Source organism: Rhinolophus sinicus, linkage group LG13 (assembly GCF_036562045.2).
Source record: "Rhinolophus sinicus isolate RSC01 linkage group LG13, ASM3656204v1, whole genome shotgun sequence".
In the NCBI taxonomy this organism is placed as follows: Eukaryota; Metazoa; Chordata; class Mammalia; order Chiroptera; family Rhinolophidae; genus Rhinolophus; species Rhinolophus sinicus.
Genome location: NC_133762.1, coordinates 34,927,868 through 34,945,485, shown reverse-complemented (window position 1 = coordinate 34,945,485; position 17,618 = coordinate 34,927,868). Strand labels below are relative to the sequence as shown.

The window sequence follows — 17,618 nt, the reverse complement described above, 5'->3', positions numbered from 1 at the left end:
AGATTTTTTTTTTTAACACGACCTTCTAAGTAGCCATTAGCAACTGATAAGAGTTGTGCCAGAACACTGTATGAAGCCCACTTGTCAGCCGGCTCCCAAATTCTTATTTTGGGGGGCCTACCTATACTTCTGGATATCGTCATACCCCAACTTTACTCAACTGGGGTTGCTGTAGATACCAGAGAAAGTAAATGAACCCTCTTTGGTCTATTTGAAGACAGGGGATGTTATCCAGAGCCTAGAAGTGAAACATTCACTCCTTTTAAGTCCTGTGAAAAGGCTGGCCCTTCTGCCTCTGGCTTGGATATTTTCATAGTGACTGGAGATGAGCGCACTGTTGGGAATCCACTGAAATAATGTCTGTGAGAGTGCTTTGCGAAGTTTACTGTTCTGTATAGATGAAGTGTTGGTGTTACTCATAAGTAAATATAAAGCCTAAGTATAAAATATATCCAAGTATGAGCTCTAGAACCATTTAGTTTGTTTACCCCTGGGCCATCTTAACCTAAAATCCCAGGAAATAGCTGTGAAAAGAACAGTTCTCTCATCAAGTCTGCCTTTTGAGAAAATGACTTTTTAAAACCCAATTTCAGGCAGAAAAATACATTGAAAGAGTCCAGGAAAAAAATACAGTATTAAAAAAGAAAAAAAAAAACACTGTAAGTCCCCTTGTTTCCTTTGCATCTCCTACCCTCTTGTCTCCCAACCTTGCTCACATATGCTGCGGACATCAATCCTTTGGTTATTTCTCCTTGTGGTTTTGCCAGCCCAGCTCTCCCATCCCCCTGTGTCTGCAGTGGGACACGTGAACCCCACTGGTGCCTGGCTTGGTCGAGTTGATATCCTTAAGTCCTTGAAGTGAGAGCCTGGAGTATCTGTACTAAGATTTTCCCCAGACCCTGATAAAAATGTATTCTGTGTTTTTCTCAGTCCTGGCTTCATCAGTCCAGTTTGCTCTCAGGCCACAGACAATTAATTCTCCACGTCTGTCCAGAACAGAAAGTGTTACTACGGGAGAGGGAGGATTAGGCAGTGAGATGAAGTTTGTATTCTTCACTCCATGCTTAGATATTTGCAGATCCTCTCTGCAGATTCACTGTATAAATGTCTCTTTCAGGGTGACCTACCCAGCCAAGGCCAAGGGCACATTCATCGCAGACAGCCACCAGAACTTTGCTTTGTTCTTCCAGCTGGTAGATGTGAACACTGGTGCCGAACTCACCCCTCACCAGGTCAGCACAAAGCCCAGACAGTTCTCTTGGCGTGAAACATTAATGTACACGAGAGTTGTTATGTGTGTCTAACACTGACTACAGAACATTGTGAATTCTTGCTTTCAGATCTTCACTCTGAACCCTGATTTTCCCCCTCACACAGGACACTCTGCTCTCTCTCACAGTGGTTATAACCCTAAATCTGGAATACATGGTTTTGTTTTTTTTAAAGATTAGCTGGTATTGAGAAGATATATTTAAGGGAGATTAGCACTTAATTGAGGCCTTTTTTCCTTGTGAAAAATGATATATATGTATATTACAATAATTTCGAAAAAAGGAAAACCTAGGCAGCGGGCCCCAAAGCATGTTTTCCTTCTGGCCAAAGCAGATTTTCTGTATGTGGGAATCTGAAAAATAACCCTTTTTACCTTGTGCCTACTTCGTATTATGGTATCAGTAGGCTTCATTCCCCCCTCCCATATATAAAGTATTGATAATTATTATTTAAAAGATTTTCACACCCGAACCTGGTGTGGTCCCTTGTCATCTCAGGCACCTCCTCCACCTCTGTCATCCCCCTTGATGGAGAAAAACTGCTCTCCGCCCTGCCCCAGCCCGGTTATACTGTAAAGGGAAATTCAGATGAATACTGTGAATGCTTAAAGGCAGGAAAGAATGTAGGCCCTCTTGGCCTCGGTTTAAGTGTTTTGTAGTGATGCTTTAGAAAGAACTAACAGACTTGTGACCATGGCAAGGGGCAGCTTCAGAGCAGACCACTAAGGTGAGTGATTTGCTTGGAAACCTTTTGCTTCCTGCTTCTTGTTGCTTCAGGTGCTGCACTTGTGCCCAGGCCCCAGAGCAGCTGCCCCAGGGCCACCTTCCCACCACTTCTCCATTGCTGTTTCTCCTCCACCCCCAAGTTCCAGGGAGCTGGGTCAGTGCACTTGGTCAGGTCCAAGGCTAACCACACTAAAGCCCCTCAGCCTCTTAGCGTGTCCCAGCTCATACTTAGAAGGCCATTCGCCAACCAAACAGCCCAAAGGAAGAAAGACTACAAAGAAAAGAAATTATGAGACTAAACTGGTGAGATTAGGGTTAGGGCAGGGAGAGTTAGAGAGGAAATGTCACTTTCAGTGGCTACTTGTGTTCTCCAGGATTCTATTTTGGAATCCATGGCTTAGAGACCTCCCAGGTAGAGATGGCATTTTGCAGATGAGACAGGCTGCTGCCTATGCTTGGCTGTGACCAAACGAAGATCACGCACCCAGGCTCCAAATCTGATTCGTGGCCTTGCCTGCTGTGGTCGGGACGCTTCTCATCTCTGGGCCCTTGTCCCTAAATACTTGGATCGTGGTTCTTGGTTGCCCAGGTGTAGAGTAACAAATGAGATTTGTATTTTTTCTGTGGATTCAGTACTAGCTGTGTGACCATGTGACTCATTTAATCCACATGCCTTCTGATCTGTAAAATGGAACCAGTCTACCTGCCTTGGTGAATTCTTTATTTTGAAAGAGAAGCTCTGAGTGGATATTATGTTTTGCTGTGGTTCTAATGTGCACAGAAACCTTAGGATTTTTTAAAATTATTTTTTATTTTTCAATTACAGTTGGCATACAATATTATATTAGCTTCACGTGTATAACATAGTGATTAGACATTTATATAACTTACGAAATGATCGCCCTGATAAATCTAGACCCACCTGACACCATACATAGTTATTACAATATTATTGACTATATTCCGCATGCTGTACTTTACATCCCTATGACTGTTTAGTAACTACCAATTTCAGAAACCTTAGTTGCTTATACCATTGAGCGGATAAGATAATTAGATTGGTTTCATATTAATAATAATATCAGCTACTGTTTGTTGACTAGCTAACATATTCCCGGTCCTGCACTAAATGCTTTGCATACATTATCGGGAATCTTCACACAGAGGCACCATATGTAGACGTTAATCTTTTTATCTTAAAGATCAAGAAATCAAAGCACAAGGAGGTTAAATAACCTGCTCTGCTCAGCTAATAAGTAGTGAAACCAAAACTGTCTCCAGAGCCTGGGCTCTCTCAGTGACACCAGGCTTCTCTGCTCGATTAGAACGCTGCTCTGCTATCAATCCCAAGCCTCCTCTACTAAATCTTTAGCTGGAGGCACTAGGAAATTGAAAATGGACCTTTTACAGTTCCACCTCATTTCCCTTCTTTTCACCCTCTAGTGAAGAAGTTAATTGGGCAGCGAAGTGGCCAAAAGGCTGGCAGGAAGAAGAAATTGCAGCAACAGCAAGGGCTTAAATCATCCACAAACTGGGCATTCAGCCTCCAAGTAGTTGAGAATTGGCTGGATCCCTATGTTAAATTTCTTATGGTAGCAAAAGATTCTCTCTGTTTTCTGAGCTAGCAACCAGAGTGGAATGGCCACTCCTGCTCTCTCGGGCAGGTCGGGCACATCCCAGATCTCCCACTGTGCCAGAAGAGCCAATAGTCTGCTGCCTCATTGATTCAATATTGGGCCCAGAGGGAGTTTTGAAATTATCAGCTGAAAGGTTGTGTTATTGGTCCCTCCAGACATTTGTCCGACTCCATAACCAGAAGACTGGCCAAGAAGTGGTGTTTGTTGCTGAGCCAGACAGCAAGAATGTGTACAAGTTTGAACTGGATACTTCCGAGAGAAAGATCGAATTTGACTCTGCGTCCGGCACCTACACTCTTTACTTGATCATTGGAGATGCCACTTTGAAGAACCCGATTCTTTGGAATGTGGTATGTGCCTAAATGTTCCTTGACCCAGGCCAGTGTGGCTGTGCCACAGTCAGACACAGTCAGCTCCTTTGCAGGGGCTGGGGCTCTTTAGCCTAGCCTTGCCTGTGCCACCCACAGGGCAGTAAGTACGCACGGAGGCGAGGGCCTGTGTGCTGTCGCATTAGTGGTCTCAGGGGCATGCACATGGCTTGGCACATACTAGGTGCTGAATAAATAGTGATCAAGTAAATGAATGAAGTATACATTTGCCCTCGTGTGTTCTAGCAAATTTGTGTAACGGTACAGTGGAAGGAGGTTATGATGTTACACCAAAGCACTATGGGGGCGGGGGGGGTACGTAGGTGTGAGAGATAAAAGCCCTGGTCTTTGAGATATGGTGTGGGACTGGGGTGAGGGTAAGATTTGAATTCCAGTAACATTTCTGGATGGTGTGGGACAGTGAGTTGTAGAATATGCAAAATGTTAATAAACTAATAACCAGCAATTTCATAGCATGTTAGTTTCCATAGTACTTTTCTCCTACCGTGTTTCCCCGAAAATAAGAGCCGTACAATCAGCTCTATTGCGTCTTTTGGAGCAAAAATTAATATAAGACCCGGTCTTATAATCTAATATAAGACCGGGTCTTATATAATAATAATATAATATAATTAATATAATATAATTGATATAATACCAGGTCTTATATACTATGCTATACTATACGACTGGGTTTTACATTAATTTCTGCTCAAAAAGACGCATTAGAGCTGATTGCCCAGCTAGGTCTTATTATCAGGGAAACAGTATGTAGCTCACTTTTGATTGGTGTGATGAGAGAAAACTTCGTAAAAGACATGGCATTTGAGCTAGGGGCTGAAGAATTGCAAGGGTTTTTCAGAATAGTGTGTGGAGCTGTGGGATGATCACTTGGGGAACAGCCTACAGAAAAGCTCGAGGTGCTTTCCGTGCGATGTGAGTGGATCCATTTTGCTGGAGCACCTGAAGCTGGTCAGGAGCAGTAGGCGATGAGGTTGGAAAGGTAGCAGAGGCCAAATTGCAGGCCTTGAATGGTGGTTGGCCCCCTTTGCGAGACAAAGGAGCAGCTGCATTTCTTGTGTTGTATTCAAAGCTCCTTTTCTTCTCCTGAACTTAGGGCTGCTTTTTGTATGAGAGCACATTTTCAGTTCCTTTTTTCTGTTGACTAAATCACACTTCCCAGGGACACCGAGCATTTTCTGATTGCGGCTGTAACAGCCTGAGTTCCCGCTGAGGTTTTTGTATTAAGCAGCTCTGTGGGGCTTACCAGACCAGTAGAGAATTGGAACTCTTGCTCTAAAAATCATTTTCAACAAATACTTATTTTGTTCTTGAAATTTTTACTGCCTGAATTTGTCAACTAATGGATCAGAAGTGATTGGACTGCTTGGAGCTTTTTTCAGTGATAGTCCTGGATGTGAGTTAGGGAGTGCTATCCTGCTGATGAGTCTCACCCCCTTCTCTGCCCCTGTGCCTTTAAAAACTGTCCCTATGTGGGTAGTTGGTTAGAGTGTGATGCTAATAACACCATCGTTGCAGGTTTGATCCCCACATGGGCCACTGTGAGCTGCGCCCTCCTTAAAAAAACAAAAAGAAAAAACTGTCCTTATTTTTTCAGGCTGATGTGGTCATCAAGTTTCCTGAAGAAGATGTTCCATCAACTGTCCTGTCCAAGAACCTTTTCACCCCCAAACAGGAAATTCAGGTATATTTCAAAGGGTTTCTCCACTAAACCCAGAGCAGAACTGTGAAATGGGGCAGCAGTGAGAGAGGGCAGCAGACCCCTGGCCGGTGGCTCTGGTTCCTGCTGTAACTTGTTTAAATGATGTTGTAGAGTTTGGTCCTTACCACCCTGTGAATTAGGCAAAGCAAATATCAGTCCTATCCTACCTACAGCTGAAAAAACAGCCCCAAAGAGCCCAGTGGCCAGCTCCCAGAAAGCAGATAATTGGAGATTGTATCAGAGCCTGAGTCTGTTTTTCCTAAACATCCAGGGGATTCAGCGCTGAGATCACTGCTTGACAGCTACAGCAAAGCTGGGTTGGGCATTCTTCCTCTCTGCTCCTGCATAAGTCAGGGCTGATGGGGCCGACAGGTGGAAAACTCAAGTGGGAGACCTGGGCTTTCCTCCCCGAGGCAAGTCCTTTCTCTCTCCTAGGATTCACCTTCCCTGCACACAAATATTAGCCATCCCTGTCTATCCAAGCCCACAGGACTGTGGTGAGGCTTAAAATAGATCATGGATAAGGAAAGAAAGGCTTTGAAAAGTTTCTAAAGCACTTTACAAAATAAGCACAATCATTGTCAAACAGTTTGAGCCCTGGTTAAGCAAACAGGAGGATCCACTCAGTGGACTATTGTGCGATCGAGAGAGATGATCACACTGTCATCACGTGGACCCCTACGGATGCATTAATGTGGTGAAGTGTTCCAAGCAGACTCCTTACTCCAATTTCACCACTGAAAAAAGGACGAGGGCCCAGAGGGTGGAGCAGTAGGATTGTGTCTTGTAACTCCTCCTAACGTTGATAGAACATTAAGAATGTAAAATGGTTATATAGGAGAGGCGATAAACCATGATGCTGAAGGGTGTTGGCTGATTCGTAGGGTGGTATCAGTGGCAGCAGTTGCCACGATGTTAGAAATCATTTAATGGCAGTGACAGCAAAGAGGAGCTGAGGTGAAAATTTGAGGAAAAGAAGTCACACGTGGGGCTGCCTCGTCATGGAGCTGGGTTGGCTGGACATTGCGAGCAGGAGAGACAGCCACAAGTTTATACATTGGAGGAAAGTGAAAAATGTTAAATTTGCATGTGTTACAGCTTACAAAGTGTAGTCAAGTACCGTGTTTCATTTGGTCCTTAAAATATCCTCACAAGCCTATTAGGGCTGTCATCTCCGTCCCACCCCCAGTTTTCCAGCAAGAAACTGAGGCAGAGTTGCTAAAGCAACTTGCCCCTGGACGCACAGCCAATATATATCAGTTTGGGCCCAAATAGAGGTCTCTGGACTCTCAGTCCATCACTGCTCTGCTAGGTGACACCATCTAGATGAGCTTCCCAAATATCATCATGTAGAATTGTTCAGCAGAAAAAAAACAAAGAAATAGCAACAAAATGCTTGCCCAGCTTTCTGGTTCAGTTCTGGAAATCAGGCAGAGCAAGTAAGGGAGAAAGTTTACTTAGGGCTTCCTTCTGTCCTGGAGGCGGTGGGAGGTGGGGTGCAGTGAGTTATGGGTAGAACTGTCCATACTGTGAGACTGTTAAATTTTAAAAGAGGGTGAGGTTAGCACCAGTTAGCTAACTTAAGTGCGGGTAGCAACCTGCAATAGTGCCACCCTGGAAACCCAGAGGCATTATGAAATCCAGAGACCTACCTTGGATGTGTCACCCAAGCCATCCGTATACCTGGGCACCCTCTTTGATACTAGGCAAATGCCACTTGATGGGTTGCATTCTCCAGGACAAAGAGGGCTGGCCAGGTGGTGAGCTGGGACTGGTGTAGTGTCTTTGGAAGGAGACCTTGGGGATCAGAAACCAGCATGAGAAGAGGCAAAAGGCCACAGGGCCATTCATTGCCAGGGGGTTTTAGCCTCTGGGAGTCATTTCGTCTTGACTGTCATTGGCATTTTGGTCCCGGGTATACATGGCAGTCCCCGCTGGGAAGGGCACGTTCTTAAATATTCTTGGTGACTTCTTTTGGCAGCACCTGTTCCGGGAGCCTGAGAAGAGGCCCCCCACCGTGGTGTCCAATACATTCACCGCCCTGATCCTCTCGCCCCTGCTCCTGCTCTTTGCTCTGGTGAGTAGCTGTAATTAGCATGGGCAGCGTGTGGCTGGCGCCAGACTCAGCAGATGTAGCCATTCCAAAGGAGGCTTTGTGCTCTGGCCTCAGCACAGCTCCAAAGGGGTCCAGCAGCTGTGACCTGAACCAGTGGTCACAAACTTGTGGGACAACTAGAATTCCCCACTAAGAGGGAGCAGCTGAATCACCGCTCCGTTAACAAGGGGCATGAGAAAGTACCTAATAGCCATTAAAAATGATGCAAGTGTATGTACTGGGACGCTCTGCGGGGGTGTTCAGAGGAGGTCAAGTGTGAAAAACACAAGACCTGCTGCTGCCAGCGACATGGGTACGGAGGCCCTGCACTTCAGCCCTGTTCGGAGCACAAAACCGTGAACCACCTCAAGTCCTCTAAAGCAAGTGGTACATAAGTTATGGTACATCCATGCTATGGAATAATATGCAGCTTATTAAAGGAATGGATAGATTTATGTGCTGAAATGACAAGATTACCACGGTGTCTTATTGAGTGAAGAAGGTCAGGGGAAGGATAGTATGTTTAGTATGATCACCTTTGTGTAAAAACCTTAAAAAGGCGTCCTCCTCTAGTGTCGGTCACCTCGGAGGAGGACTTTTTATGGAGTACAGAGGAAGGAAATTTTTACCTTTTATACTTTGAAGTACAATTTGAAATACTTTTTTACCAACTCATTTTTTTCTTTGTCTCTTTTCAAAAATTATAAACAGATGCATATCCTCAAACTCGAGAGGATTTTGAGAACTGGATGGAAATTCATTAGATCTTACTTTTGGAAAGTTGCCTGTGTTCCTAATTCATTCATTCATTTTAATAAAGGAATTATGGGTGAATCTAAATCTGAAAAGCATGCCACGAGCTTTCAGAAACCAGACCCTAGGGTATGGGCATCTGTTATCATATCTGAGTGACCAGAATTTCCAAAGGCGTGGAACCCACAGCAAGAGCATTTATCCAACCAGCTGCCGGGAGGTTTATTTTACCAATACTTAGAGAAACTTGCAAGGGTGCCCATTACTTCATCATAAATGCAGTTTCTGACCTTTCAGCTTCATGGGTTCACCTGTTTCAAAATAGAAAAGTGTGTTGTCATTAAAAATGATGTTCAAGTTTGAGTTACCCAAGCACATTGGAGAGCCGATGTTGGAAGGAATGCCTTTCTAAAGAAAAAAAGAGAACAGTTTTTCCCGAGGACTTTAAATAGGGTAGTTGTCACTTGGAAAAATTCCCTGTCCTTCAAGTATGTGTGAACTTCTAAGCCCTTAAGGCTCTTCGTTGGATTAGCATTGACATGCCATGTGTTGCCTCCCTTTCAAGTTCTAATGTCTTTTTAATTTATTTCTCCCCATCGTTTAGTGGATTCGGATTGGTGCCAATGTCTCCAACTTCACTTTTGCTCCTAGCACGATTATCTTTCACCTGGGACATGCGGGTAAGCGCCCCAGGCTGCTAATTCCACTTAACCTCCTCTGACATTTAGCCTGCCCACGCCAAAGCCCTGTTAAGTAGACCCACAACCTATTAACTGTAATGACTTAATAGTATAACATTTCCCTCTTCCTCCTGGCCTTGTAGGACAGTTAATATGATGATAAACCTGTTTGGGCCATCAGCTTAGAACAGCTGTCATTATATTGTGTTTCATTGTACTAGGCTGCTGTTGGCAGGCCATTTACCCTCATTTAATAGCTCTGTTCATTTCCAGAGATTACTCACTTATCGTATCTTTACATTGCACCATCTTCCTGGATGAAGAGCATTAATGCAGCTTCCAAAGGTTATCTTTCCCCACTGTATCGATCTTCACATACGCTGGCGGCTGTGTCTGGACGGTAATAGAGAACCGTCCATTCCACAGTCAGACATGCTGTCCTGTTATGTTTAGGACCTAAACGTAACAAGACAGTACATTCACAAGTCAGCATTCCAGAGACTTCCGACACTATTGGATCAGTCCGTGTGGTGCCTTACATTTCACTAAGACTCCAAAATTCTTTTCTAATTTCTTTGACTCTTTCAGAAGTCACCCTCTTGTGTCTAGAGTGTGTGGCTCCTGGAGGGGCCCACAGATGAATCCGTTGAAATTCTAGGCAAGTGTGTATCTGTATTTTCCTGGGCAAAGAGAGAGTCCGTAACTTGGATCCGATTCCCACAGTGGTCCATGACCTCAAAAATGGTTAAGAACCCCCGCTATAGTTCATCCGTCATCCTTCTGGGCAAAATTGACGGGATGACCTTTCTCTCCTGCCCAGTTCCTGGATTTGAGTGATAGCTCTCCTGGGTCAGGCTGAGAACAAAACCTGAATATAAATTTGTTTAGAGCCATGACTTTTCTTGGCAGAGTGCTTTTCGTGCACATTCTCTCATTTGATTCTCATCGCAAACCTGATGGGGGTGGTGATCAGGGCAGGAATTACGATCCATGTTTGACAGGTGAGAGAATTTAGGCTCAGAGAAAGTAAGTGGCTGGAAGGGCAGAGCCTTTCCAGAAAGCCTCTCCCTGACGAAGGCCAGAACCCCAGGCTCTCAATACCCACGCCTGAGCCCTTTTCATTAAGCTTTCTTCCTCGGTCCTCCTTGCTTCCTTCCGAGTCACAGTGGCAAATTATTCTTAACATTTTTTTAATAAAAAAGAAATTATTTATTTAATCCTAGGTGCTTTCATTCAGAATTTGAAAAATAAAATGAGTCCCAAATATATGACAGTAATGTTTAAAAACAAAACTACTGGGATGGCCGGTTAGGTCAATAGGTTAGAGCGTGGTGCTGGTAGCGCTAACGTGGCTGGTTCAATTCCCGCATGGGCCACTGTGAGCTGTGCCCTCCTTAAAAAAAAAAAAAAAAAAAAGCCCGACTACATTAAAGAAAACAGTTGTGGGCCCAGAACGTGAAAAATGGAATAGCTGAGGTCTGTTTTTTACCTCTGGATTTCTTGGTAGCCAAGGCTAAGAGGCAAGTATATTGAGTTATCTCTTTTCTAGTATCCGACAAAAGGAATGAAACAAGTTAGTCTAGGGCGTCCAGATGGCTCAGTTGGTTAGAGCGTGAGCTCTGAACAACAGGGTTGCCAATTTGATTCCCTCATGGGCCAGTGAGCTGCGCCCTCCACAACTAGATTGAAGACACCGAGCTACCGCTGAGCTTCAGGAAGGGCGTCTGTATGGCTCAGTTGGTTAGAGCGTGAGCTCTCCACAAGGTTGCCAGTTCAATTCCTGCATAGGATGGTGGGCTGCGCCCCGACAACTAAGATTGAAAACAGCGACTGGACTTAGAGCTGAGCTGCGCCCTCCACAACTAGACTGAAGGACAACGACTTGGGGCTGGTGGGCCCTGGAGAAACACACTGTTCCCCAATATTCCCCAATATAAAAAAAAAAAAAAACAAGCTAGTCTAGACACACAGACCTTTTTAGGATCTAGCAGTTCCCGCTCCAAGCTGTGCTCTGCCTCTGTGCGTTGTCACTGTTTCATTTAATTGGCTGTCATAATGCCTGTTTTTGCAGCTATGCTGGGGCTCATGTATATCTACTGGACTCAACTCAACATGTTCCAGACCCTAAAGTACCTGGCCATCTTGGGCAGTGTGACGTTTCTGGCTGGCAATCGGATGCTGGCCCAGCAGGCAATCAAAAGGTAAGGCTGGGGGTGGGCCATGGTCCCAGAGTGGGAATAGAAATACTTTGTCAGCTCTGCTCCCCCAACTCTCTGAACAACGGTATGTGGCAAGATGGTTTCATACCACCATGGGCAAATGTGACACAGTAATCCAGCCCAATACAGAAGCCTTTTAAATCAGAAAAGGGCCTTGGTGGTCCAATTTAAATGTATTAAAATCACAGCCCTTTATGCCCCGACGCATTAGAACAAGAGGAGGAAATAATTGCTTTGTGGAGATTAAAATGGATTAACCAGAATACGTGGCAGATGATAGTTGTGAATGTGCTGCCTGTATAAAAATGTGCTCTGCTGCCACAGAGAATCCTCCTCTGCCCTCCTCCCCTGCCGCAGACAGTGACTCCTCTGTAACCCCCACTGGCACCCAGAGTTATCCTCCTGAGCGTGAGGTCCATGCTCTTCCCCCCAGAAACTGCCACAGGTTTTATAGGGGTCCCCAGCAGGGAGTACTGCTTAGTAGCCCACACCACGTCGCCAAGAACCAGACAATCTCAGGTTTACACATTGGTCACATCTCAACGTGATGGCGACTTGACTTTTGAGCCTGGATTAAAGGCAAATATAATGTCACATAGGTGTTTCTCATTGATTTGACTTTATTAGAACTTGGGTGATTTCAGTCACAGAAAGGTCAATAAGAAAAGGTCAGAACTGCTTTCACCTTTGGAAGTTAGCATTTTCAGACGTGCCCTGCTGTCTCCGCTCCAGGACTTTTGCTGGAAGAATGTAACTCAGTAGTGTAGCCTCCAACGTGGCTGCCAATTAAGTGGGTCAGATCAGAGAGAGGCTTTCTCAGAGACCATTCATTAGCGGGTGGGAGAGCCACACGTCTCAGCCCTGCTCAAGTGTCCATCGTGAGCTTTCTGTCTTCCTCACCATGGAGACCTGGCCCCACCGTGCTCCTGGATGTCCCTGTAGTAATCCAGATGCCACCAGAGCTTCTCTTAGCACTGGCAGTGGCAGTTGGTTCCTTTTCCTGCCCCTCCAGCAGCCTTAACTTGGCAACTGCATTGCATCTGAGAAAGCACCAGGGACTCAGCTGCTTTTTCTAAGCAGAACCCTGTTCCCTCAGAGCAGCCAGTCTAGGCCCCAGGGAGCCAAAAGGCTGTGCTCTGCTAAGTTCTTTTTCTGGAAGTTGCCCACACAAGACAGACAAAATCAAGGGAAAACGGGTGTGGAAACCACCTGATTTATCGTGTTTCCCCTAAAATAAGACCTAGCCGGATGGACCATCAGCTCTGATGCGTCTTTTGGAGCAAACATTAATATAAAACCTGGTATTATATTACATTACATTACATTATATTAGACCCAGTCTTATATTATATTAAAATAAGACTGGGTCTTCTATTAATCTTTGCTCCAAAAGATGCATTAGAGCTGATGGTCCAGCTAGGTCTTATTTTTGGGGAAACACAGTAGATCTGCTTCGCAGGACTTCCTAATCTGGAATCTGAAAATTGTGTACATTTTCTGGGGAAAGACCATGATTCCCACCTCCTCTTCCCGCCCCCACACATCCCATACAGAAAGTTAAAGCCCGCGCAGTATTGCCGCCTAGAATGTCTAACGTGAGTCCTAGAACGAACTCTGCCACTGGGAAAAATCAGTGACCCTAACGGAAGCTCTGGTTGTGTGTTTGCCATTTCTTTCCTCAGCTTATTTCTCTTCTCACTGTCTTTTCTTGATTCTCAACCCCTCTTTCCTTTGGCAGGATCGCTGCAGAGCAGAGCAGTAGATTGGCAAAATATAGGACATTACGGTAAAGATGAAGGGCGGACTGGTCCCGGAAGCAGGGCGCCTTTTCCATCTTGCCCCCCTCCTGCATGTCAGTTTTTATCTAGTTCCTCCCCACCCCTCCCTAAGCCAAAGCTGTATTGTGAGGCCATTTTCCCACTTCCTGGACCAGATGTGACTGCACCAGGGCAAAAGCCAAAGCCCCCTGAGTTAGCCCAGCTGATGGGTAACTGCAGCAGAGCAACCTTGGCCTGGCTTTGAATGGGTGACTCCATCCTCCCTCTGTCCCATGGGTACTTTCTAGACAGCAGCTCCTTTCTGTTTATAGGAGAACGGAGTTGAGGACAAGTCAGACCCAACCTTGGACTTAAAAGGGCATCCACATTCATTACATTACGGTCCCATGGCAAATCCTGGCACACCTTGTCACTGTTTCTGGGACATTTGTAACACTAAGCTCTGATTGGGCCAAACAGTGTGGTTTGGTGAGACTTCTGGCCACAGAGCAAAGCCAGCATCAGAACCCAGGTCCTGGAGCTCAGGGTATGGGTTCAGGGCTGCTCCCTGTGTGACTAAAGTATCATGTGAAATGTCACCCATTCTCCATTCAGGTATTAATCCTAGTGCCAGGACGGAGACGGAAGCAAGGTGAAGGGAGGGCAGGAGAGAGTGTCCAGTCAGCGTCAGTGAGCGGCCCCTCTAAACAGGGATCAGCAAACATTCTCTGGAAAAAGCCACATAGTATTTTAGGCTTCGCCGGCCATATTGTCTCTGTTCCAGCTACTCAACTCTGCCACGCTAATGTGACTATGGGAACACATGAGCATGGCTGTGTTCCAATAAAACTTTATTTACAAACACAGGTGGTGGGCTGGATTTGGTGCTGACCCCTGTGCTAAACCAACAAAGAGGAGGGAGGCATTTGAATTTTCTAGTCATGTCCCCTCTTGTCCCTTGCTGTGGAGATGGCTTTCCCTGCCAGAACAACAGTACCGTCTAATTTTAAATGCTCTGAAAACAGGAGAAATCAACAACAGCACAGAATGTAGAGCCTTTTCACTAATGTGTGAGCAGAGGCTGGAACATCTAGTCCTCAACACAGAAAGAAACTACGTTTGTTTTGGTTCTGTTTTTCTTCAGGTTTAACCTGTATACAGTAAAATTCCCCCTTTTTTAGTACAGTTCTGTGAATTTTGACAGACTTACACAGTCATGACAGCAGCATCTGAGTCAAGATACAGACTGTTTCCATAGTCCACAAAGTGCCCCCGTGTGCCCTTTCTCCCCACCATGGTGGTTCCATTTAGTTTTGTCCTAAGTTATGCTTGCCCTGTCTGAGATTTGCTTTCGGAACTAGTCCTTTCTGCTAAATGTTGAGCTCTTTAATTCTTGAAAGTAACTCTGGATTGATTTTGTTTTCTTGATTTTTGGATAGTCCACCCCCACCCTGCTACCCCCAAATCATACCACTTGAAAGAGAGGAAGGTCACCTGATCATTTGGATGCTTTGGATCTGAGGACAGGCGTTAATTTGATCCGGCATAAGTTAGCCAAGATAGAGGCTTGTGGGCCACTGTCCTTCCAGCTGTTCTTTCATACTCGTGCTGCCCTGTCCGCGTGAACATTTTGGAACCCACACACGTTAAAGTACCTGGGAACCTGGGAATGTTGGCAGGGAATTAGGGGTACTCACTATGGCCCTCAGGATGAGTTCTGTGCCTGTGCGTGCTTCTTGGAACTGTTGATTAATTGGTTTAGAGCCTGCCATTCTGGAAGATGGCGTCATGACATCAGCCCTCATCACTGGATATAGCTGCCTACGAAGGACAGCGTGTGTGTCACCACCCTGCCTCTGCTTGCCAGAGCCACCCGAATCATATACCTGCTGCTGGCCCCCTCCTGGTGGCATAGTGTCTGTCTAGACTGTCATTTCCGTTGTCGTGTTTCCCCGTTACTTCTTGGAGTCTAGGGAAAGGCAGCCTTGGGGAAAGAAGGAATAAACAGAGTGAGTGTTTTTATCCCCTCTTCAAATTTCTCTGTGAGCTGGGTCCCATTTTTGAGAATCATTCTTAGGTTTAGACACTGATTCTGACCTTTGGCGAGAACACAACCTCATGGCAGGAATATGGTGCAGGTTTCTGTACTGAGCGCTCACAATGTTATCTTCCAAGTTATGTAAGGTGGGCGGACCTGGAGTCTGGGAAATTGAAGATGAGCATCCTGTGTTCATCCAGTCGAAATTTATACTGTCTTTTTGGCCTTGCACTGTGAGAGGTGTGCCTGGAATTACCTGATCTCAGATTTTCACACACTACTTGCTTAGTTATCGTCAGGTTTGTTTCATTGTTTTTCTTTAAGTTGTCGTCAGCTTTAGTTTGAACTAGCTGTCTCAGCTTCTTTTCTGAAATGAGACGGGGCATAAATAAATAGAATAGAAAAACAATTATTCCCTTACTAATGGGACCTTGGTCTCTCTGTTGTCACCAGTTAGGAACTGTAACAGTGAATTTTAAACCTTCAGTAATTTTGTATTTGTCCCCATTTTCTTTCAGAACAGCACATTAGTTCCAGAGAAAGGAAGGAAATTCTGAAACCTGAAATGAATGTCAAGAACAATTCACAGTTTGAAGAGAGGAATGAAAAAAAAACCCTTTATTTAAAAAGAAAGTTGAAATTGTGGTTATACTTTCGCTTGTTTTTCTGTCGCCCCAACGCAGAGCCGACACCTGCGAACCCAGATACTCTGTTTCTTTGGCATGGTGTCCTAGCAGGATGCTGGGAATATTCGTAACTTACCCAGATGTTGCCTTTGACAAGTTGAAGTCTGTAATGAATCTGTTTGGGAATAAAGAGGATAACGCGATCAAAGGCTTGACTGAGAGTTTATTCTAGTACTTTTGGACTGATGGGACCCCTGCACACATGCGGACTTAGCTGGGAAGTACTGTTGACACAATGGCCCAGGTGTTTCTCATTGGTCCCTCCCACCTCATTCTTACCAGACGTGAGCATTGCCTAGAAAAGCCAGTGTCTCTTCTTCCCCAGCTGTCTGCATAGGAGCCCAGTTAGTATCTGAAGCCTGTGCTTTTGCCTGGAAAGTTTGGTCTCTGTATGCGGTAGGTAAGGGAAGGGATTGTCTTAAAAGAAGGCTGACCACGTGGGTCGTCTCAGGCTCTCAGGATCACACACATCTCAAGAATGCGCCTTTTGTAGTTGTGCCCAGGACCACCGTCACAGGGAGGTTATCTAATCCCTCAGAGGAGTAATATCGAATAGTGTGGGTCCGTGCACAGACGTCAGTGGCAGGCCAACCTGTGGTTCTCACTTACTAGGGTGAGGGATTGTGGGCGAGTGGCTTCACTCCTGTGAGCCTCCTTTTTTTCTTCTGTAAAAGAGAGATAATAACAGTACCCACCTCATCTGACTGAAGGAGTTTCACGCATCCAAAGGCTTCTCTCAGTGCTTGGCGTCTTTCCTAACTGGCCCAGACTCATGTTCTTTGGCTCGTTGCCCGTCATTCTATTAATCGAAACCTAACATACATTTAGATAACCTAAAATGCGGGTAATCTTAACAGTATTGAATTTGGGGTAATAGAAATTTGGTTCAGATGCCTTTCCCATTTAGCTGGATTTCACTGCAGTGAAAATTGGGATTTGGAGGAAAAGGGAAAGGAGATTCTGGAACTCTACTACTTCTGAGTGGGATTCTGCAGGCAAGAGGGCGGACGTGGGCAGGTGCAGAGGTGCCTCTAAAATGGGAAAGGGGCCTCACCTTTCCCAGAGGTTGCAAACTGGTGGCCCATGGATACATTTTATTTGATTTATAGTGTCGTTGTTTTTTTAAGTTGAATTGGTTGCTAACATTTACAACTTGAGAAAGCTCATACAAAACTCTAGGTTTGGGGTTTTGGATTCTCTTGAAAAAATCAGAGTTGGCAGCGTGGGGCCTGCTTCCTGCATGGGAACAATCAGCTGGAGCTGAACTACAGGTGCTCCCTTTGGATGGGGCCTGCACGCGTGTGCCACAGTCCCACCCCTCACAGGTGTCAGTTCTACGTATCACACGTGCTGTTCACCTGCCGACTTCGCTCGGTTGATACCTGCCTGGCTCCTGTGGACAGCTAGGACGGGAGCCTTGCGTTTTTTCAACTGTTAGCTTATCCCACCCTGAGAGGAAAGGGTGATATTGGTCCCCCATTGCTGTTGGGTGGCTTCTTGTCTCCCCTTAGGTATGCTGGGACCTCAGCAGCTCAGAGGGGGGGGGAAGGGATGAGAGCATGGGGAGCCCACCCTGCTGGGACTTTCACACCTGTAACCAGACCTGTACACTTGTGGAAGGCAGACCGGATGAGGCCTGATGAGCAGTGGTGTAGAGCCGGGGAA

The 17,618-nt window shown here is 45.5% G+C and overlaps 1 protein-coding gene across 4 annotated transcripts in view; it reads left to right on the top strand.

Annotated features, from left to right (window-relative positions):
- Positions 1-16,101, top strand: part of RPN2 (ribophorin II) — a 53,510-nt gene extending 37,409 nt beyond the window's left edge. For 2 of the 4 annotated variants that reach the window (XM_074318125.1, XM_019750213.2), the window contains exons 11-18: positions 1,118-1,232; positions 3,790-3,984; positions 5,621-5,707; positions 7,707-7,802; positions 9,178-9,253; positions 11,325-11,454; positions 13,211-13,258; positions 15,786-16,101. In XM_074318125.1, the coding sequence (XP_074174226.1) occupies positions 1,118-1,232; positions 3,790-3,984; positions 5,621-5,707; positions 7,707-7,802; positions 9,178-9,253; positions 11,325-11,454; positions 13,211-13,258; positions 15,786-15,798 (760 nt within the window). In that variant the 3' untranslated portion in view covers positions 15,799-16,101. The remainder of the gene's footprint in view (positions 1-1,117; positions 1,233-3,789; positions 3,985-5,620; positions 5,708-7,706; positions 7,803-9,177; positions 9,254-11,324; positions 11,455-13,210; positions 13,259-15,785) is intronic. The other 2 variants (XM_074318126.1, XM_019750214.2) reach the window with 1 other exon arrangement.
- Positions 16,102-17,618: the final 1,517 nt, after the last annotated feature.